The sequence below is a fragment of the Eptesicus fuscus genome, chromosome 5, assembly GCF_027574615.1.
Source record: "Eptesicus fuscus isolate TK198812 chromosome 5, DD_ASM_mEF_20220401, whole genome shotgun sequence".
Lineage (NCBI taxonomy): Eukaryota > Metazoa > Chordata > Mammalia > Chiroptera > Vespertilionidae > Eptesicus > Eptesicus fuscus.
Genome location: NC_072477.1, coordinates 84,238,469 through 84,256,213, shown reverse-complemented (window position 1 = coordinate 84,256,213; position 17,745 = coordinate 84,238,469). Strand labels below are relative to the sequence as shown.

Here is a 17,745-nt window from a genome sequence, read left to right as displayed (position 1 = left end):
TTCCAGGTGAGCTGGGCCGCAGCCAGACTGCAGGGGCTGGTCGGATTCCCCGTGGGTTCACGCAAGAGCCAATCTCTGAGGCCGGCTGGGAGAGAGCGCACTGCCCGCCGGCTTCCATAAGGCACTGCTGGGTGACCCAGAGGCCCACGCTGTGCCCTGGCCCACGGTGTCTGGCTGTGCTCAGTGCATCTCTGCGTGGGGACTCGGGCGCCATGACTCAGGCGGAGGGGGGTGCGCGGCACTCCAGGGGTCCAGGTGCTGCCCAGGGCCCAGAGGTCAGCTGGGACCTGCCCTTCCACACCAAAGGCTCACGCTTCGATCACCAGCCAGGCTTAGGGACCACACCTGTGCATGAATTTCGTGTACTGGGCCTCTAGTTTTAATAATAATATACTGAGAAAACACTGCTTAAACAATAATAAGAAAATTTGAGAACCTACTCCCAAAAGTTAGAGATGTGCATTGCTAATAACAAAAAATAAAAACAACAATAACCCAAGTGTCCACAGGAATCGACTATTCTACCAAACATGCAAGCATGGATCACGTCTGCTTTGCTCACCCTGTATCTCAGTGACTCCCACAGTGTCTGGTACAGAGCAGGCACTTAATAAATACTTGTTGCAGTGAATTCTTTGGAGACACAAGGTTGCCAACTTTTTATTCTGTGAAGCTAAGTGAAGAAACTTAGAACAAAACAAAACCAAAACCCTACCATCCACTTTTACCATCCTGTATTTTTTAAAGAATATTTTAATTTAAAAGAGTAGAAAATAAAAATTAGTACATTTCACAAGGATACAATAATAAAAGGTAAAGCACTAAAAATTAATATGAAGGTCAGTCATAAAAATTCAATGCATAGTCCTTATCCTTATCATTCTCATTTCACTCTGGAAGAGAGAAAACTTTAAAAGGATGAGCATCAGCCTTATCTGGTTTGGGGGAATCTCTGCTCTAAGTTACCTGTCCCAATGGGGACTCAGAGCATCTTCCATTTATTGCAATTATTTGTACATAAGTCTTATCTCCTGAATTCAAAGAATCATGTGCATTAATTTCCAAGAACTCTGCAAGATCAGTACTTAGAAAGGATCTCAGTATCTCAAAGCTCTATATAGTCTCCACACACCGCTGGCAGGAGAGAAGAGGTGACCCCTGAACTGTATGTTCTAAGTGGTCGCCAACCTTTCGGACCTCACGGACCACCAGTTGGCGACCGCTGTTCTAAGATATTGCTGCCCCTCGGTCCTACCCAAGAGTCAGGACTCCACTAACCAAATATAATTTGAGACTATCAAAAGGATCTCATCATGCCCATCAATCTCTGTATGCTTTTAGTACTTCCCCAATCACTGACTCCCAAATCACTTCTGTCATGCCCTCTGGAACTCATACTCAGTCATCAGCAAAATATCCTGTTCTGAACATCAACTCTAAACTTCTTCCATGGTACCTTTTTGCTCTAATTGAACTAAGTGGCTATCCCCTGTAGCTTTCTTAGAAATTAACCATCTGTGTGTTGTTTTTTACTCCTCACACATTTCCTATCAGTGGACCTGAGATTGGCACAGGTAGCTTCCTTGCTACTCCCAGACTCTTTATTTGTCCTCTTCCCTAAAACACCAGTGTTGAAACTCCCATCACTGGCCTATAACAGTTCTCAATGAGACGTCATTTGCCCCCCTACCCCCACCCCCACCACACCCCCCTAGGTATATTTGGCAATGTGTAAAGACATTTTGGTTGTCACAACTGAGGGAGTGCTAATAGCATCTAGAGGGTACAACCAGGAATGCTAAAAATCCTACAATGCACAGGACAGCCCCCCCAGAACAAAGAATTATTGAGTCCAAAATGTCAGTAATGCCAAGATTGAGAAATCCTGGTCTATAGTCATCCTGGTCACTAATGCCTCCTATAGACCTGCAGGATATTCTTACCTCCTGCATCAACTTATCTCCTTTGATCATTCCCATTGATATACAACAATGCTGTAACTGCTCTTTGTTCTTTTTTTGACCTCACATCTCCTTCCAAAAATCACCCCTTTTCTCAGCTCTCCTACACAGCAAAACTCTTTTAGGTTTGTCTATATTCACTCTCTTATGCCTCCCCCTCCAATCTTTCTTAAAACCACTTCAGTATTTTGCTCCTACACTATGAAGGCTGCTCTTACCAAAGTCACTAACAAGTTTGACACTGCCACATGCAATGGTGACTTAAGTCTTCAACATTTGTCCAAGCTGATGCCTGCCTCCTCTTTGAAACATTTAATTCACTGGCTTCCAAAATGACACAGATCTAGTTCTCATACCTCATTGGTTGCTTCATCTGCTAGTTCCTATTCATCACCCAACCTCTAATGTTAAAATGCCTCAGAGTTCAGTCTTGGACATCTTCTCTCTTCTACCTACACTCATTCCCTAGGTCAGTGGTCTGCAAACTCATTAGTCAAAAGAGCCAAATATCAACAGTACAACGATTGAAATTTCTTTTGAGAGTCAAATTTTTTAAACTTAAACTTCTTCTAACGCCACTTCTTCAAAATAGACTCGCCCAGGCTGTGGTATTTTGTGGAAGAGCCACACTCAAGGGACCAAAGAGCCGCATGCGGCTCGCGAGCCACAGTTTGCCGACCACGGCCCTAGGTTATCTCATCTTATCTCTTGGCTTTAAATGCCATCTATATGTGGACTACTCTAAATTTATTTCTCTAGAACAGATGTTTCTCCTGAACTTCAGACAGATGTATCTAATTACCTATTTGATATCTACACTTGAATACCTAAATAGGTAGCTAGCTAACACTTAACATGTCCAAAACTCAACATCTTACAATACTCTATGTTCAACAGATTACCACAAACCACACCATTTCCATTCTGGTGTAAGTTATCATCATCTCTTGCTACGATAAATGCAAAAGCCTCCTAACTGGTCTCCTTGACTCTTTCTATATCCCCAAGGAGTCTATCAGATGTCGGTCCTTTACTTAAAACCCTGTGTGACTTCCCATTTCCCTAAAAATTAAAAGTCAATATTCTTACAATGGTCTATAATGTCCTATGCCAGTGATTTTCAACCATGTGTCACAAATTTTTTTTTTACTTACATTGTTCAACTTTTATTTTTTTATAGACTTATTAAGACAGACTTTTTTTTCCCCTGTAAGAATTTTTAAAACATGTAATACTTGATTAGTCAGAGGCATTGACCTTTTCCCCCTTATATTGTCAAATTAAAAAACGACAACAGCCAACACAATAAAAGCTGTTCAGTGTGAATGAATCAAAATTATACCTATTTTGTCAGATAGGCAAAAATAATTATTTTTGGTGTGCCACAGAATTTTAGTAATTAGTTTATGTGTGCCATGAGATAAAAAAGGTTGAAAATCACTCTCTTATGCTATATTGCTTCCTAAGTCCTATTTAGCTTCATCTCCTGCCTTATTATGCTCTGGCTACCTTGATAATGGACATCCTTCCATCTGGAATGCTGTTCTCTCATATAGAAACATAATTTACTACCTTACCTCCTTTAGACCTTTCCTCAAATGTGTCCCCTTTTCAGCAGGTCTTCCCTATGTTATAATTGTAATTCTGTTCTCCATTACTTAATTTTCCTCCAGAGTATTTCCTTCTGAAATGTTATATGTTTTGTTTGTTTTACATATTACCTGTCTCTCCTGCTAGCATGTTACGCTCCAGGAAGAAAGGAATATTTTCCTTTGTTGTTTTTTTTATTGCTAAAACAAGGTCGTGTTCTGTAAGAGAGTAAGCACTCCAATAATGGTTGAATTAATGTCCTCTTCTTCAGCCTCTTATACTTGACCTCCTAAAACTGGCTTCCATGGTCCATTACTCAGGGTTTAATTCCGTGGTCCCTTTGATTGTTCTTGCTCATTTTATTGACTCAGAGTTGACTACTATTTCATTGACACTCATCTTAAAGAGTCGAGAATGGCACAGGACTCTAGGATAGACAATTGTGCAGAACTGCCAATTTCCATTAGTAATCCTGAAATCTAATTTAAAGAAATACTTTACAGCTAAATCTGGGTTTTAAAGAAATAAACTATTAAGTCCAAATCATTTACTGCATGTCTTTTATTTCCTTTAATACATGACATTTCAGGCAATCTTTGCAATAATGACACAACTTTATACTATAATCCCTAGAGGCCAGATAGGAGTAAATTAGAATTATAGTCTCAACAGAGGCAATGATATAGGTTCAAATTCTTTAACTTCTGTGTCTCAATTTGCTTTTAAATGGAAACTGTTCTTGCCCTACTACATAGGGTCTTGTACAGAAATTATATGTGTACATATTTTCTTCCCACTGCCTTTGAAGATTGGGACTGTGTTTTATTTATCTCTGTATATCACCTGCCATACATAACATGTAGATAAATAATACAGGCTTTTCTTTTAAGCATGAGATTACATATGTGGAATTACTTCAGAAAAACATGGTATAATATGCTTATTTTTATTATAAAATGAAGCTTAATTGACTCCCAGAAAAATGGGAGAAATTACAGCTTTTCTCCCTAAGAACATATTTATGTACTTACTCAGTATTTAAAACAAAAATGTCATTCATTTTCCTCCATTTCCTTTTTCCCATTATGACCAAAATACCATTGATTTATCGTACAATTTAAAGATCTTAAGTTTGGAACTTCACTATTCTCCAGCATCCAATGATACCAAAGCCTATCACTCTTTTTGTCCATATTTCTCAGCTCCATCATTATCATGTGTATTTGTGAAGCCATGATGTTAATTTTAAATGAAGGGACTCACTAATGTTACATCTTAGTAAAAAGGAGTACATTTAGCTTCTTACCAGTACATCATGCACCAATGCTTGATATGTCCAAGTATGGTGTAAAGGAGTTGCCAAATCTATGTTTCTGTCAACAAGGACTAATAAAGGCCTTTGGAAGCTGTAAATATATTAAAAACAATTATATAAATCTTGATGCCAGTGTATACATCTAAATTTTTGTAATACTTTTCAGTATATGTCATTTTGATATGAACAAAAAGTATGGCATTTCATAATACTTTGCTTTTTAAAAATTTTTCTAGTTCAGTCAGTCAAGTAAAGTAATGCTTTGGACTACTTAGAGTCTGTGTAAAATGCTGGATTATGTCTTACTTAGGTACTTTTTAAAGGAAAAAAATCCATACAAATGCTTTTACAGAATAATTATTAGAGTTATCAAAGAAAGAATAAGTCACTTCTAACCAGATTTATATTTCATATTTTTTAAAAAAGGAAAGGCCAGTTAGAATCTTATAAATTTACACAAATGTTTGACAGTTTTATCAATTGCAAATTGTAATTATTTCCCTGTAAACATAAATTTAAAAAGCAGACTTTAGAGAAGTCTCATAAAACCGTATCGCATTATAATTGCATAAAACTAAAACATCATGCCACAGTGGAACCTAATTACATAATTATTCACTTACAAGTCACTTCATATGTTGTTTTACTCCATTATTACAATTTAAATGTGAAATAGACTACACTTAAAGCAAAAAGTCATTTGGTTGCCATGTGTCTTAAAAACTTGTAGAGCTTTGCTTTAAAAGCACTACTGTATCAGAAATACATGTTCATTTTCAGAAGTTATTGCTATCTGATTATATTAACTATATATATTTTGTTCTGCAAGAGACCTCTGACCATTATAGTTAACTCACCCTACCCTACTGAGTGCAAGACAGCGAACTCTCCCTGAATATAAGACTAGCAATAAAAATTATAAGTGGCACCCTTACCACTTACTATCATTTATTATTCCAGAGCGAGGTGGAAGGAAAGTAAGAAAGGATAGCCTAGGGCAGGGTTTCTTAACTCAGCATTATTGACATTTAGGGCTGGATAATTCCTCATTATGGAGGGTCCTATACACTGTAGGATGTTTGGCAGCATCCTATATCACAGCCCAGTAGATTCCTAGTTGTGACAACCAAACATTTCTCTAGATATTACCAAGTTCTCATTGAGAATAATTAGCCCACAACTAACTGGATTCAAATGTATTTAACAACAGTCCCTCAAGGCTGCTGACCACTAATTAATTTAGAAATGCATCCAACAAATTAAAAATAAGACAATTATATTATAATAATGTAAATTTTAAAATAATTATTCAAGTAAAAGTGTCTTTATAGCCCTAACTGGTTTGGCTCAGTGGATAGAGCATGGGCCTGCAGACTCAAGGGTCCCAGGTTCGATTCCGATCAAGGGCATGTACCTTGGTTGCGAGCACATCCCCAGTAGGGGGTGTGCAGGAGGCAGCTGATCGATGTTTCTCTCTCATTGATGTTTCTAACTCTCTGTCCCTCTCCCTTCCTTTCTGTAAAAAATCAATAAAATATATATATATTTTAAAAAGTGTCTTTATATTGGCACTATAAAAAGGAACTATTAAATAGGGTATGACAACACAGTGATTGCTTCTGTTGTAATAAACAAGTGAGAATTTGATGTTTCTGCTCCACTTAATGAGAAACAATGTGAAAAATATTTAAGAATATTTGAGTATTCTTCCCTTGAAATAAATTCATTTGTATGAATTTCTTTAGTTCTTCACTCCAATATCATCCATGTTTAGTAATCAAATGTTATACCCTATTGCAAAATGCAATAATAATTGAGCAGCCAGTAACTTTGACATTATCTACTCATGCTAGATATGCTAACAAAGACAAAAACACCTTATTAGTTTAAACTATTAGTATTTCAATATAAAAATGGAAACTAGTTAATAGGGAGAAATAGATATAAGCTTCACAAGTTTTTCACTTATTTGTTTTCATTACCAAGAAGCTAACTGAAAATTAAGGAAATGGCTTCTGACCTTCAAAGTCATAGAAACAGAAAAATTTCTCCAACAGATGATAAAAATGCAAAACAAAAATTTCTAACAAAAGAAAGTAAATTAAATATTTCATTTGTATTTAAAAAACAATTTGAGTCAAAACCCTGATCATGGTTACCTCATTTTTAAAAAGAAACAAATTTCAACTATAAGAATATTTTCTCATAAGAAAACCCCCAAAACTACAAATGTTTCATTTTCAAATCCTATAAGTATAATTAACTAACATAATACCTGAATTGGCCAGCTCCGAGTGTGTCACCTGTAAAAAGACTGTTCCTTGCATCTCTTAGATTTTCCCGAAGTTTTTTGTCTAGTTTCTGAAAAAAGCAAATTTTACATTTACTCTTAAAGAAGTTTCACTGAACTATAATATATACTATATTATTAGTGTCATAACTAAGAAACTTGGGATTTCTTTACAAAATAGCAATTCTAAAATCTTAAATATTTTAGCTTCTTCACTATTCAATATCATCATAACTTGGACTTGAAAAGACCAATGCCTCTTCTACTGTGACTCAGACCTGATTTCATTAACAATCCCTTTTCCTTGACTACTTATACTTTTAAGTACAGAAAATACTTTGCAGTAATGACCCATCTTCTCAGCCCAAGCATGACTCTGTTGTACCAAGGAAGGTGACTATATAGTGGAGGCTACAAGAGGCTCCAGAACAGAAATGAAATATGTAAAAGAAAGCAGCCCTCCACCAGTCATTGATTCATCTGGGCTTATAAAACTAAAAAACGTCATTTACCCTCTTTCCTTTTCAGTAATATTTCTAAGTCCTTATTTACTTTTTAATCTTTTAAGCAAATTTTGAGTGCTCAATTTATTTTGAATATTTTATTCCAATATTGTAGCAAAATGCACCTCACCATTTTTAAAATGGTTATGATTGTTAATAAATATTTGCTAAATAAAGTTAAACATTAAACAGTTTTGTGGGATCAAATAATATAAAATACTATTTGGAAAAATAAGGCTGAAAAAAAAGAAAAAAGAAAAGGCTTAATGAGGAATATATATGCAAGTAAAAAAAAAAAAAAAAAATAGGGTTAGTTTGACTGGTGTGGCTCAGTGGTTGAGCTTTAGCCCATAAACCAAGAGGTTAATGGTTTGATTCCCAGGCAGGGCACATGCCTGGGCTGCAGGCTTATTCCCCAGTAGGAGGTGTGCAGGAGGCAGGTGATCGATGATGTTTCTCTCTCATTGATGTTTCTATTTCTCTATCTCTCTCCCTTCTTCTCTCTCTGTAAAAAAAAAAAACAAAAAACCAAACACAAAAACAACAACAAAAACAATGAAAAGTTTCCCATCCTATCCTATATAATAAAAGGATAATATGCAAATTGACCTTAATGGTGGAATGACCAAAACGACCTGTCACGTGACGCACACTGACCACCAGGGGGCAGATGCTCAACCCAGGAGCTGCCCCCTGGTGGTCAGTGCACTTCCACAGCAGGAGAGCCACTCAGCCAGAAGGCAGGCTCACAGTGATGCTAAGGATGTCTGACTAACGGCTTAGGCCTGATCCCCGTGGGAAGCGCGGGAGCAGGCCTAAGCCGTTAGTTGGACATCCCCCATGGGCTCCCAGGCTGCCAGAGGATGTCTGACTACCAGTTTAGGCCCGATTCCCTGGGGAGCGTGCCTAAGCCAGCAGATGGACATCCCCCGAGGCAGTCCCAGACTGCAAGAAGGCGCAGGCTGGGCTGAGGGACCCCCCACCACCCCGCACCCCCCGAGAGTGCATGATTTTTTTGTGCACCGGGCCTTTAGTTTTTCAAATAATAGGGCTAGAATAGCACATTGAAGTAAATCATCTTACTCCATTACATAGAAGTACACAATGATTACTTTTTATTTTTGGTGGAATTCCAATGTTGTAAAAATATTTGCTTTAGGTACTTAATATGTAACTCATAGCAATCATATTCTTAAAATTAACAAAAACATTTGAGGTATTTATGGAAAATAGGTGATGCAGTATTATTTATCCCCAATGGATATTTGCATAAACTCACCACTGCTACCATTTCTGCTGCTGTTCCTCTTGAACATCTGATTATAGGAACAGCACCTATTTTAACAACAGATGTTAGCAATGATTTCCACTCTTAATAATTAAAATGGATGCTTACAAAATTTATCAGCATTAAAAAATAACATACAATACATGTATATAATTTTAGGCTACAAACATAAAAGGATTTATCATCTGAAAAGTAAAAGCAAAATGAACCTTCCCAATTACAAAGAAAACATTAGGGAGTCAGAAAGACTATTTTTATATAGTGTTGGGCAATCAATGTGACCAGATTTTTTTCAATGAATTCCCTAAATCAGCATTTTAACACCCTACAGGCAGTTTCAAAAAGTAAGTTTACTCTCTACTCACAAGATTCACTTTAATTTCACTTAAAGTAAAAGAATGAAGATAATTTAACAGTTTGGTATTATTACTTTTTACTTATATTACAAATTAACCATAAAGGATTACAATCTTTTTGAAATACTAATTTAAAAGATAATAGAAAACACCTCTTCACATAACTTTAAATGCTCCTAAAAATTATCAACTTATTAAGACTCCTTAATTTCTTTATTACTCCACATTTTTCAAAGGCAAAAAATCTATAATAATAAAGGTGTAATATGCTAATTAGAATGGACAGCCGAGGACCTTCCAGACATCCTTCTGGATGACCTTCCGGACAAAGCCAGGGCTGCGAGGGCTGAGCCCCTTGCACGAATTTCGTGCATTGGGCCTCTAGTTCTAAAATAAAAAACAATTGCACTGAGAAGTTCATAAAACAAACTTAGAACACTGTATTTTGTATATGCTGAAACTGTTGCATTTTAGATTCTATACAAAGCGTGCTCAGTCAACTGCAGAAGTAAAAATTGGACTATTAGCAAATTTTTAAACTTTGTTTTGGTATGATGGTAAGTTATTCACACACATAATAAAGAACATTCAAATTTTAGCCATGTATAATGTTAACTCTCTTGATTCCAATACATTAAAATAATCCCCACTAAGAATTAGATATGGATTCTTTCAGATTATTTTCTACAAATAGTTTAAATAAGTGCATAAGTGGAGTGTATAAAAAAACAACACAGAATATTATAGTGTAACAGATTCAAATGAGTTGTTAAATAATTTACTTTGAAGAAATAACCAGGAAGACTTGAAAACTTACCCAGTGTAACAAAAAAGCAGAAGAGGCTGTCAACAATAGTATCCATAACAGTTTCCATTTCAGTGTCTGTGATATCTGGCCTGTTAATAGCTAAAATGACACAAGTAAAGGAGAAATAAAGAGACCAAATTATATGCCTTATTTTATTAAACTCTTAAAATTATTATTAAACTCCTAATCAATACTCGGTTTAATAACATATGTAATACTCAAATAAGTAAAATTTTTTATGCTTAAACTTTACAAGTATCCATTAAAAATAATACTACCTTAAAAAAATCCCACCTCGGTATCAATAGTAAGTAGTATCAATATCAGAGCAGTAATAAGAAAAAAGCCACCACATAAAATACACAAAGTTTTTGCCAGAGTAATAGAAAAATAAATATTGTATTCCATAGTTTTTATTCACAAGCACTAGATGGCCTAAAAAAACACTCTTGATCTTCAACTACTGCCAGAAAAGGATAATGCAAATCAATTATGACAAGACCAACTTCACGTATCATTTTCTTTTTATTATGTTGAGTTATATTAAATTCTTTTCTGATCTACTAGATGGCACATAAGTGGTTCCCAAACTTTAGTGAGTATAAGAATCACTCTAGGAATATGGAAGAGAAAGAAATTTCTATGAAAGCTATTAAAAACTAGAGATTCTTGGTCCTTTCCCCTAGAGATTCAATTCAATAGATTTGAAATAATTCTAAGAAATATGCAACTTTGACAAGCACCTTAGATGATTCTTGGGGCTATATTTTCAGAAACATTGTTGTGAAATCTGTCCTTGACAGTCAAAAATTTGACCTTATTCATCTTCCTATTTCACACAATAACTAGGCCCAGTGTCTGACAAGTAACTATTTGTTAAAAGATTACACTAAAATATGATCTATATACTATTTTTAATTTCTCAACATCCTGAATGTGAAAAAATTATTAAATTTAATATTACTTGTGATTAACATGAAAGGAAAACAGAATTGAACTGGATATATCAAAATATGTAAAGAAATACTTTGTCACCCTAACCGGTTTGGCTCAGTGGATAGAGTGTCGGCCTGTGGACTTGAAAGGTCCCAGGTTCGATTCCGGTCAAGGGCACGTACCTTGGTTGCGGGCACATCCCCAGGAGGTGTGCAGGAGGCAGCTGATCAATGTTTCTCTCTCATCGATGTTTCTAACTCTCTATCCCTTTCCCTTCCTCTCTGTAAAAAATCAATAAAATATATTTAAAAAAAAATACTTTGTCCATGCAAAGAACATAAAAATAATAAAGAATTGAGCCAGGCAATACAGAATCTGTATGAAAAAATATGCTACTACTTGGTGCAGACCGCCATCTATCTAAATTGATGATAGAAATGGCATAAGGGTAAATTGTGAATTATGTAAACCAAGGGACACCAATCTAGGAAAACACTCAGTTCATTCTGTTAATAACTTATACAGGTAAAAATCTACATGGAAGCTTCCGGTCCTTTGGTCCTATACCCTAATCCCACACTCTAAGAACTGACCTGAATAGTCAAAAACCTTTCCATCTATATAGCATCAACTCACTTGTGATAAAAATCTGGTTTGTCTGAGATAGTAGCCTGAGTCTGAGATATAAATCTGCCTCCTTTACAAGATAAATTCTCAACCCACAGAAAGCAGATAATCAAATCCATGACATTAGTATATTTGATTTATGTTTGGAATAATATGCTTAAGATCAGTTAAAGCACTTGTATTGTGTGAGAGGATTTGGCACATCTATATATATAAAAGGCTAATATGCAAAGTGACCCCTTGGGAGTTTGATCGTTCGCTATGATGTACACTGACCACCAGGGGGCGGTGTGGAACGAAGGAATGTCCCAGGGAGCAGCCAGAGGCCCTCATCAGCCATGATCGCTGGCCAGGCCTAGGGACCCTACCCGTGCATAAATTTCGTGCACTGGGCCTCTAGTAATTACATAATGCTTAAGAGTGCTGTCCTTGGAGTAAGTGCCTGGGCTTAGTAACCTGGTTCTGCTATTTCCTTATTAACTTCCTTAACATCTGAGACTCAGTTTCTTCATTTGAAAATGAAAATAATAATACCTACTTCACAAAGTTATTCTAAGGAGCAAATGAGCTTATATTGTAAAGTGCTTTATGAAGCAACCTAGAATTATTATAATAACTATACTATTTAGAATATGAGCAGTTTAAGATGTGATTGTACTTAAATTTATATTTTAAATTTATTAATAATTTCAGACTTGTGCTTTTTAAAATTGAGAGGCAGTGTTAAGAAAATTAAATTTACAAGTACTTGAATGTATAATGAACTTAGACTCATCATGAATTTAATTATTTTTAAAATTATTTAAATATTTGGATAGATTGTGCTTGTTAGATTTATAAATTTGCCTAGTCTCGTATCTGAAGTACTTAAAAATAAAATTTAATATAGTGAATTTATAAAGGCAATTTAAACTGTTTAAGGAAATTTAACAAACTAAGCTAAATAAATTGTTAAATAGGATTGATTAGAATTTAGTTGTTCAGTTTAAGTTAATTGATAAAAGTAAAGGTGCTTGTTTTTATGTAACCAGATTTACAAATAACGTGTCAATGTTTATAAGTTTAGCTTAAAGACTTAAGGGAAACTAGGTATTAATCATGTAACTTAAGTAATTAATTTATAACTCAATTAACTGTGAATAAATTTCTGTAAATAACAACTACTATCAAAAATCTCTTACATGGGCAATTCAACAAGTATATCCTTTTAGGAGTGTTGTTTATCGCTTTTGAGCTTTTGGCTAAGATCAAGCGTAGGAATGCTGTTTAATTACTTTTTAAAAGTATATCAAGGAGCTCAATGAAACCAAAATATTCATATTCTCTTCTTTTAGGTAGCTTATCATTTGGCCCAGTGTTTCATAATAGGGCACCACTGACATTATGAGCAGAACAATTTTCTGTGTGAGCATGGTTTACACAATGCAGAACATCTAACCCTGCTAGCAGCAGCCCACCCAGTTGTGACAACTGGCACTTACAGATTTCCAAGTGCTCCCTTAAGTGGGAACATATTTTCCACTTAAGAGCCACTGAAATTCTAGTCATCATCAAACATCTCAATCCTTAAGTAGCAAATTAATGATTATTTCACTGAATTGGCTAATGACATCTTTTACAGTCTGCAATTTTCTTAAAAATATTTGACATAACTAATCAATGGACATTAAATTTCAGTTAAACAACATGGGTTATAGAAATATGCTATACAACGTTGTACCTATAGTCAACAATACTGTACACTTTAAAATGTTAAGAAAGTAGATCTCATGTTAAGTGTTCTTACAAAAAAAATCAACAAAGAAACACAGACAATATAATGTAGTGTGTGTGTGTGATGAATGTCTGTTAATTTTAATCTACATCCCAGGAATGGTCAGTTTACCAAAATTGGAAAGCAAACTCTAGAGGTGGTTAGACAGCATTTGCTTTGAAACCAATACTCAATCTCACTACTATGGAGTCTAACAGCCTATATTTGAGAAAGGCACTTCATTCCATAACAGTACTCTAGAAGCTGCTGACTCCTTGTGGTTGTCTGATCTTGACAAACAGCAATATTAGCCAACTTTTTCTGAGTGCATACCATGTGCAGAAACTTTTCTGGGCATTTTACACTAATCTATTTAATGCCCACAAACACTCTCTGAGGTAGGTAGTAGTATTATCCCCATTTTACAGATAAGGAACTGAAGCACAGATAATAACTTGTTCTTGTCCAAGGTTAAAATACTAAAGAATTAATTGAATCTTACTACTGAAAATACTCTCTTACTTGCCATGAGTAAACCTTTCATGCAAGTTGCTGTGCAGCACCTAAAAGGTAAAAAAACTGATACTTCACTGAGCTTACAAAACAGGTTTATTAAATAAATTTTGTTTATATGTGACCGAATTCAGTATGACACCTGTGTTCTTTGCATGCTTTTAAAAATCTTATTGAGCTCTATAGCTGTAAACAAAGCTGGTTTTGGACTGCACTAAACAAGTTAATTTTTTTTTACAGTACACCATTCATTTTGTTAACAATGAATTCAATATTCCTATTTTTACATACCACGATATGAAACAAGCTCCTTATTTTGATTACATAAAACAAACATATCATCTTCCAAAGTAATAAAATTGAGATACTGATCAAAAACCTAGAAACAAACAAAAAAAAGGTTTACAAGTCAATTTTACAATAAAGCACATTTAGTTTGATTTAATATACCAATGGCAAAAATTACAATTTTATTCAATAGCTAAAAATCATACTATGTAACAGATTGCCTAACTGGGCAAGAATAAACTTTATAAAAAAACCCCACAAAACCAAAAATAAACCCTTTAGCTCTGGCTTATTTTAAAGCATGGTCCTGATATACCAAGGTTGCAGGTTTGATTCTCGGTTAGGGAACATACAAGAATCAAACAATGAATAAATAAGTGGAAAAACAAATAAGTGGAAAAACAAATGATGTGTTTCTCTCTCCCCCTCTCTCTCTCTCAAACCAATAAACAAAAAAACAAAATAAAAGCCTTTAAGCAATAAATTATCAAGGAGGAGAGTAATATTTTCAGAAAACAAAATTTATGAAGACAAATTTTTTTTTAAAATTATGGTTGGGATGGAAATGGATATCAATTTTGAAGAAAAAGCACTATTAAAATTTTTATAGTCAGTTTAACCACGCTTCCCTAATAAAGTCATGTTTTTCTACCATGAATGTTTGTAAGTAGGGGAAAATTATACTAATTCTTCAGAAGTAAAATTAGGAGACAAATTAAGAAAACTAAAATTGTAATCTATATATATAAAACCCTAATATGCAAATAGACCAAACAGTGGAACAACAGAACAACTGGTCGCTATGACATGTGCTGACTGTCAGGGGGTGCGCACGGAACATGGCGGGGGTCGGCAGCAGGTGGCAGAGCGTGGAACATGGTGGGCGTCGGCAGTGGCAGAATGATGGAGCAGGGGAGCAGGGGCGCCAGGCCAAGGCGGGGCTTCGGTTGCTGTCATCGGGGCAAGTCTCTGGTGGTTACTGAACATTCTTTGCTCCCATGCGCTGCAGTCCTGCCTGGCGCTCACACCTGCTGCCAGTGCTGGCCCACTTGCACCCACTGCCGGCACCAGAGCCGTCGCTCACACCTGCTGCCGGCCTCGATCGCTTGGCACCGTCATCGGGAGCGAGCAGTAGCTGCTGGCCCCAATCACCTCTCAGGGTTTCTCCACCTCCCCCTGCTCCTGAGGAGTGATAGGGGCCAGCAGCCAGTGGCTGCTGGCACCAGACCGCTGCTTGCACCTGCTGCCAGTGCCCAGTGCCAGCCCCGATCGCTCGGTGCCATCAGCGGGTGTGAGTGGTAGCTGCCGGCCCTGATCGCCCCTCAGGGCTTCTCCATCATCCCTGCTCCTGAGGGGTGATTGGGGCAGTAGCCGCTGCTCACACCCACTGACGGCGCCGGCTCTGCTTGCACCTGCTGCTGGCTCCGGCTCCAATCGCTCTGCGCCCTCAGCGTGCGGGAGTGGTGGTGGGAGCGGGGCTGCCGGCAGACAGGGGACTGGGAGGCCGTGGCGGGAGGGACCAGGTGGGGATGCAGAGGATGGGCCAAGACCCGCCCCTGTGTCCACCGCAGCCTCGAGGCCCACAGTTCCTTTCAAGGGGCACAAATTGGTGCATTGGGCCCCTAGTTTTATATAAAACTAATAAATTTTGGAAAAGCAAGAACATTAAGACATAAGCCTCAAAAACTAATCAGAAATAATAGAGTATTATCTAAATCTATGAATGAAGACTATCTAAAATCAGTGAGAAAAATAAGAAGTAAATGCATGGCTGTTTAGTTTTTATTTGCTCTATATTATTCTCCAGAATTTCATTTATGTCTCATCTAAAGTCAAGAAGAACAGGGCTATAACCAAGAATATATTCTACAGACTTTATTTATAACAAAGCTGAACCTGTCACTATGATATAGAATTGCTGGCTTATTGTGAATTTCATTTTTCTTATAATATGCAGTATACCTTTTTTAGACCCTCTCTCCTAAGTACGAAAAGATCTAGAGATATTATGGTAAATAAGTGATTATAGATAAAACAATGTCAATACATTTTGAGTATAATTTATGATAACACAACTGGCAAGCTATTTCGAAGTTGAGCTAAAAAGATTATACTAATCCCAGCCTAAAACAAACATTGATTCAGCTTCTTCTTTTTATCTTTCAAATTCATTAAGTATGTTTCTTTGGTTTGATTTATTTTGTCCAGGTCAAGTTGAAGATAATTTACATTATCAGAACTCTTTCTAAAAGTAATGAGTCTGAATATTCTTAGGTAGTTCTGGTCCTTTGTAAATTAGACACCTATTTCGACTAACAGGTTTCAGAATATTACTATATTTTATATTAACAAATTTCATCAGCCAACCAAAATCTCTTACCTTGGCTACTTGTGGTACTGCATTAGCTGCTAATGCTGCATTTGCAATATCTTCCAGTTTACTTCTTGAAATAGCAGAAATGAAATTTAAATAATATGATTCATAGAGTTGATTCCGAAGATCCTATAAATACAATGAATACTTCTTCTTACAGGCTAGTATAAAGAATGATCACAAACAAAAATCTTTTAGATACCATAAGAGCAAGGTTTGAAGGATAATATATCATTTAAGAGACAAATTACATTAAAATGACAATCAAAATAAGTATCCTAAGAGAACAAAGTTAAAAAGAAGTATTGGTTGCTTGGTTACAAGACATAACTAAGTAGATATATTAATAATTAGTTATATTTTAGTTATATTATCAATGAAATCCTATTAACATGTTAAGCACCAAGCCTGTTTTGTCTTGCTTTCTGTTTAGCCCGAGATACCGATTTCACCGATATGCTGGTGGCACCAGTGACTGACCGGTCCGGACGGAAAGTATAGTGTCAGTCACCGGTGACTGACATGGCGCTTAACATGTTAATTACACTATTTAACAAAACTAATACATTTTGGAAAAGCAAGAACATTAAGACATAAGCCTCAAAAACTAATTGGAGAGGGAAGAGGAAGAGGAATATTGATGTGAGAGAGACACATTGATTAGCTGCCTCCTACACAAGCCCAGACTGGGGCCGGGATAGAACCTGGAACCCAGACACAAACCAGAAATCGAAACCAAGACCCTTCAGTGTGCAGGGCCCATGCTCCAACCACTGAGTCATAGTAGCCAGGGCAAATTTACTTATCCTCTTAAATTCCAGGCAAAATAACCACATTTTTCAAAGCTAAGATATTGTCAACCATAACAGGCATCATTATTTTATGTAACATTAAGAAAGAATTAATGCTGCAATAAAATGCTATAACACACAGTAAGTTTTAAGATGCATCTGATTTCAGAGATGTTGGAATGTGAAAAACTGAGGAGTTGGAGCCTGTGTGAAGAAGGTGGCTGAGCATGGCAGTAGTTCTACAAAGGTTCGGAGAATCATTAAAGGACTGAGAATTCAGAGGACTGAGAAAATAAGTAAATCTGTTGAGGATATTGAGAGCCATGTTTCTTATTGTCAGAGAAAGAAGTTA

At 36.2% G+C, this 17,745-nt stretch overlaps 1 protein-coding gene across 5 annotated transcripts in view; it reads right to left on the bottom strand.

The window, feature by feature from the left end:
* The window catches only part of SCFD1 (sec1 family domain containing 1), a 121,357-nt gene that overhangs the window by 88,720 nt on the left and 14,892 nt on the right, over window positions 1-17,745 (bottom strand). For all 5 annotated transcript variants that reach the window (XM_054716504.1, XM_054716502.1, XM_054716503.1 and 2 more), the window contains 6 exons: window positions 16,609-16,731; window positions 14,232-14,319; window positions 10,121-10,210; window positions 8,939-8,994; window positions 7,142-7,227; window positions 4,858-4,957 (listed from right to left, as the gene is read on the bottom strand). In XM_054716504.1, coding sequence (XP_054572479.1) covers window positions 4,858-4,957; window positions 7,142-7,227; window positions 8,939-8,994; window positions 10,121-10,210; window positions 14,232-14,319; window positions 16,609-16,731 — 543 coding nt within the window. The remainder of the gene's footprint in view (window positions 1-4,857; window positions 4,958-7,141; window positions 7,228-8,938; window positions 8,995-10,120; window positions 10,211-14,231; window positions 14,320-16,608; window positions 16,732-17,745) is intronic.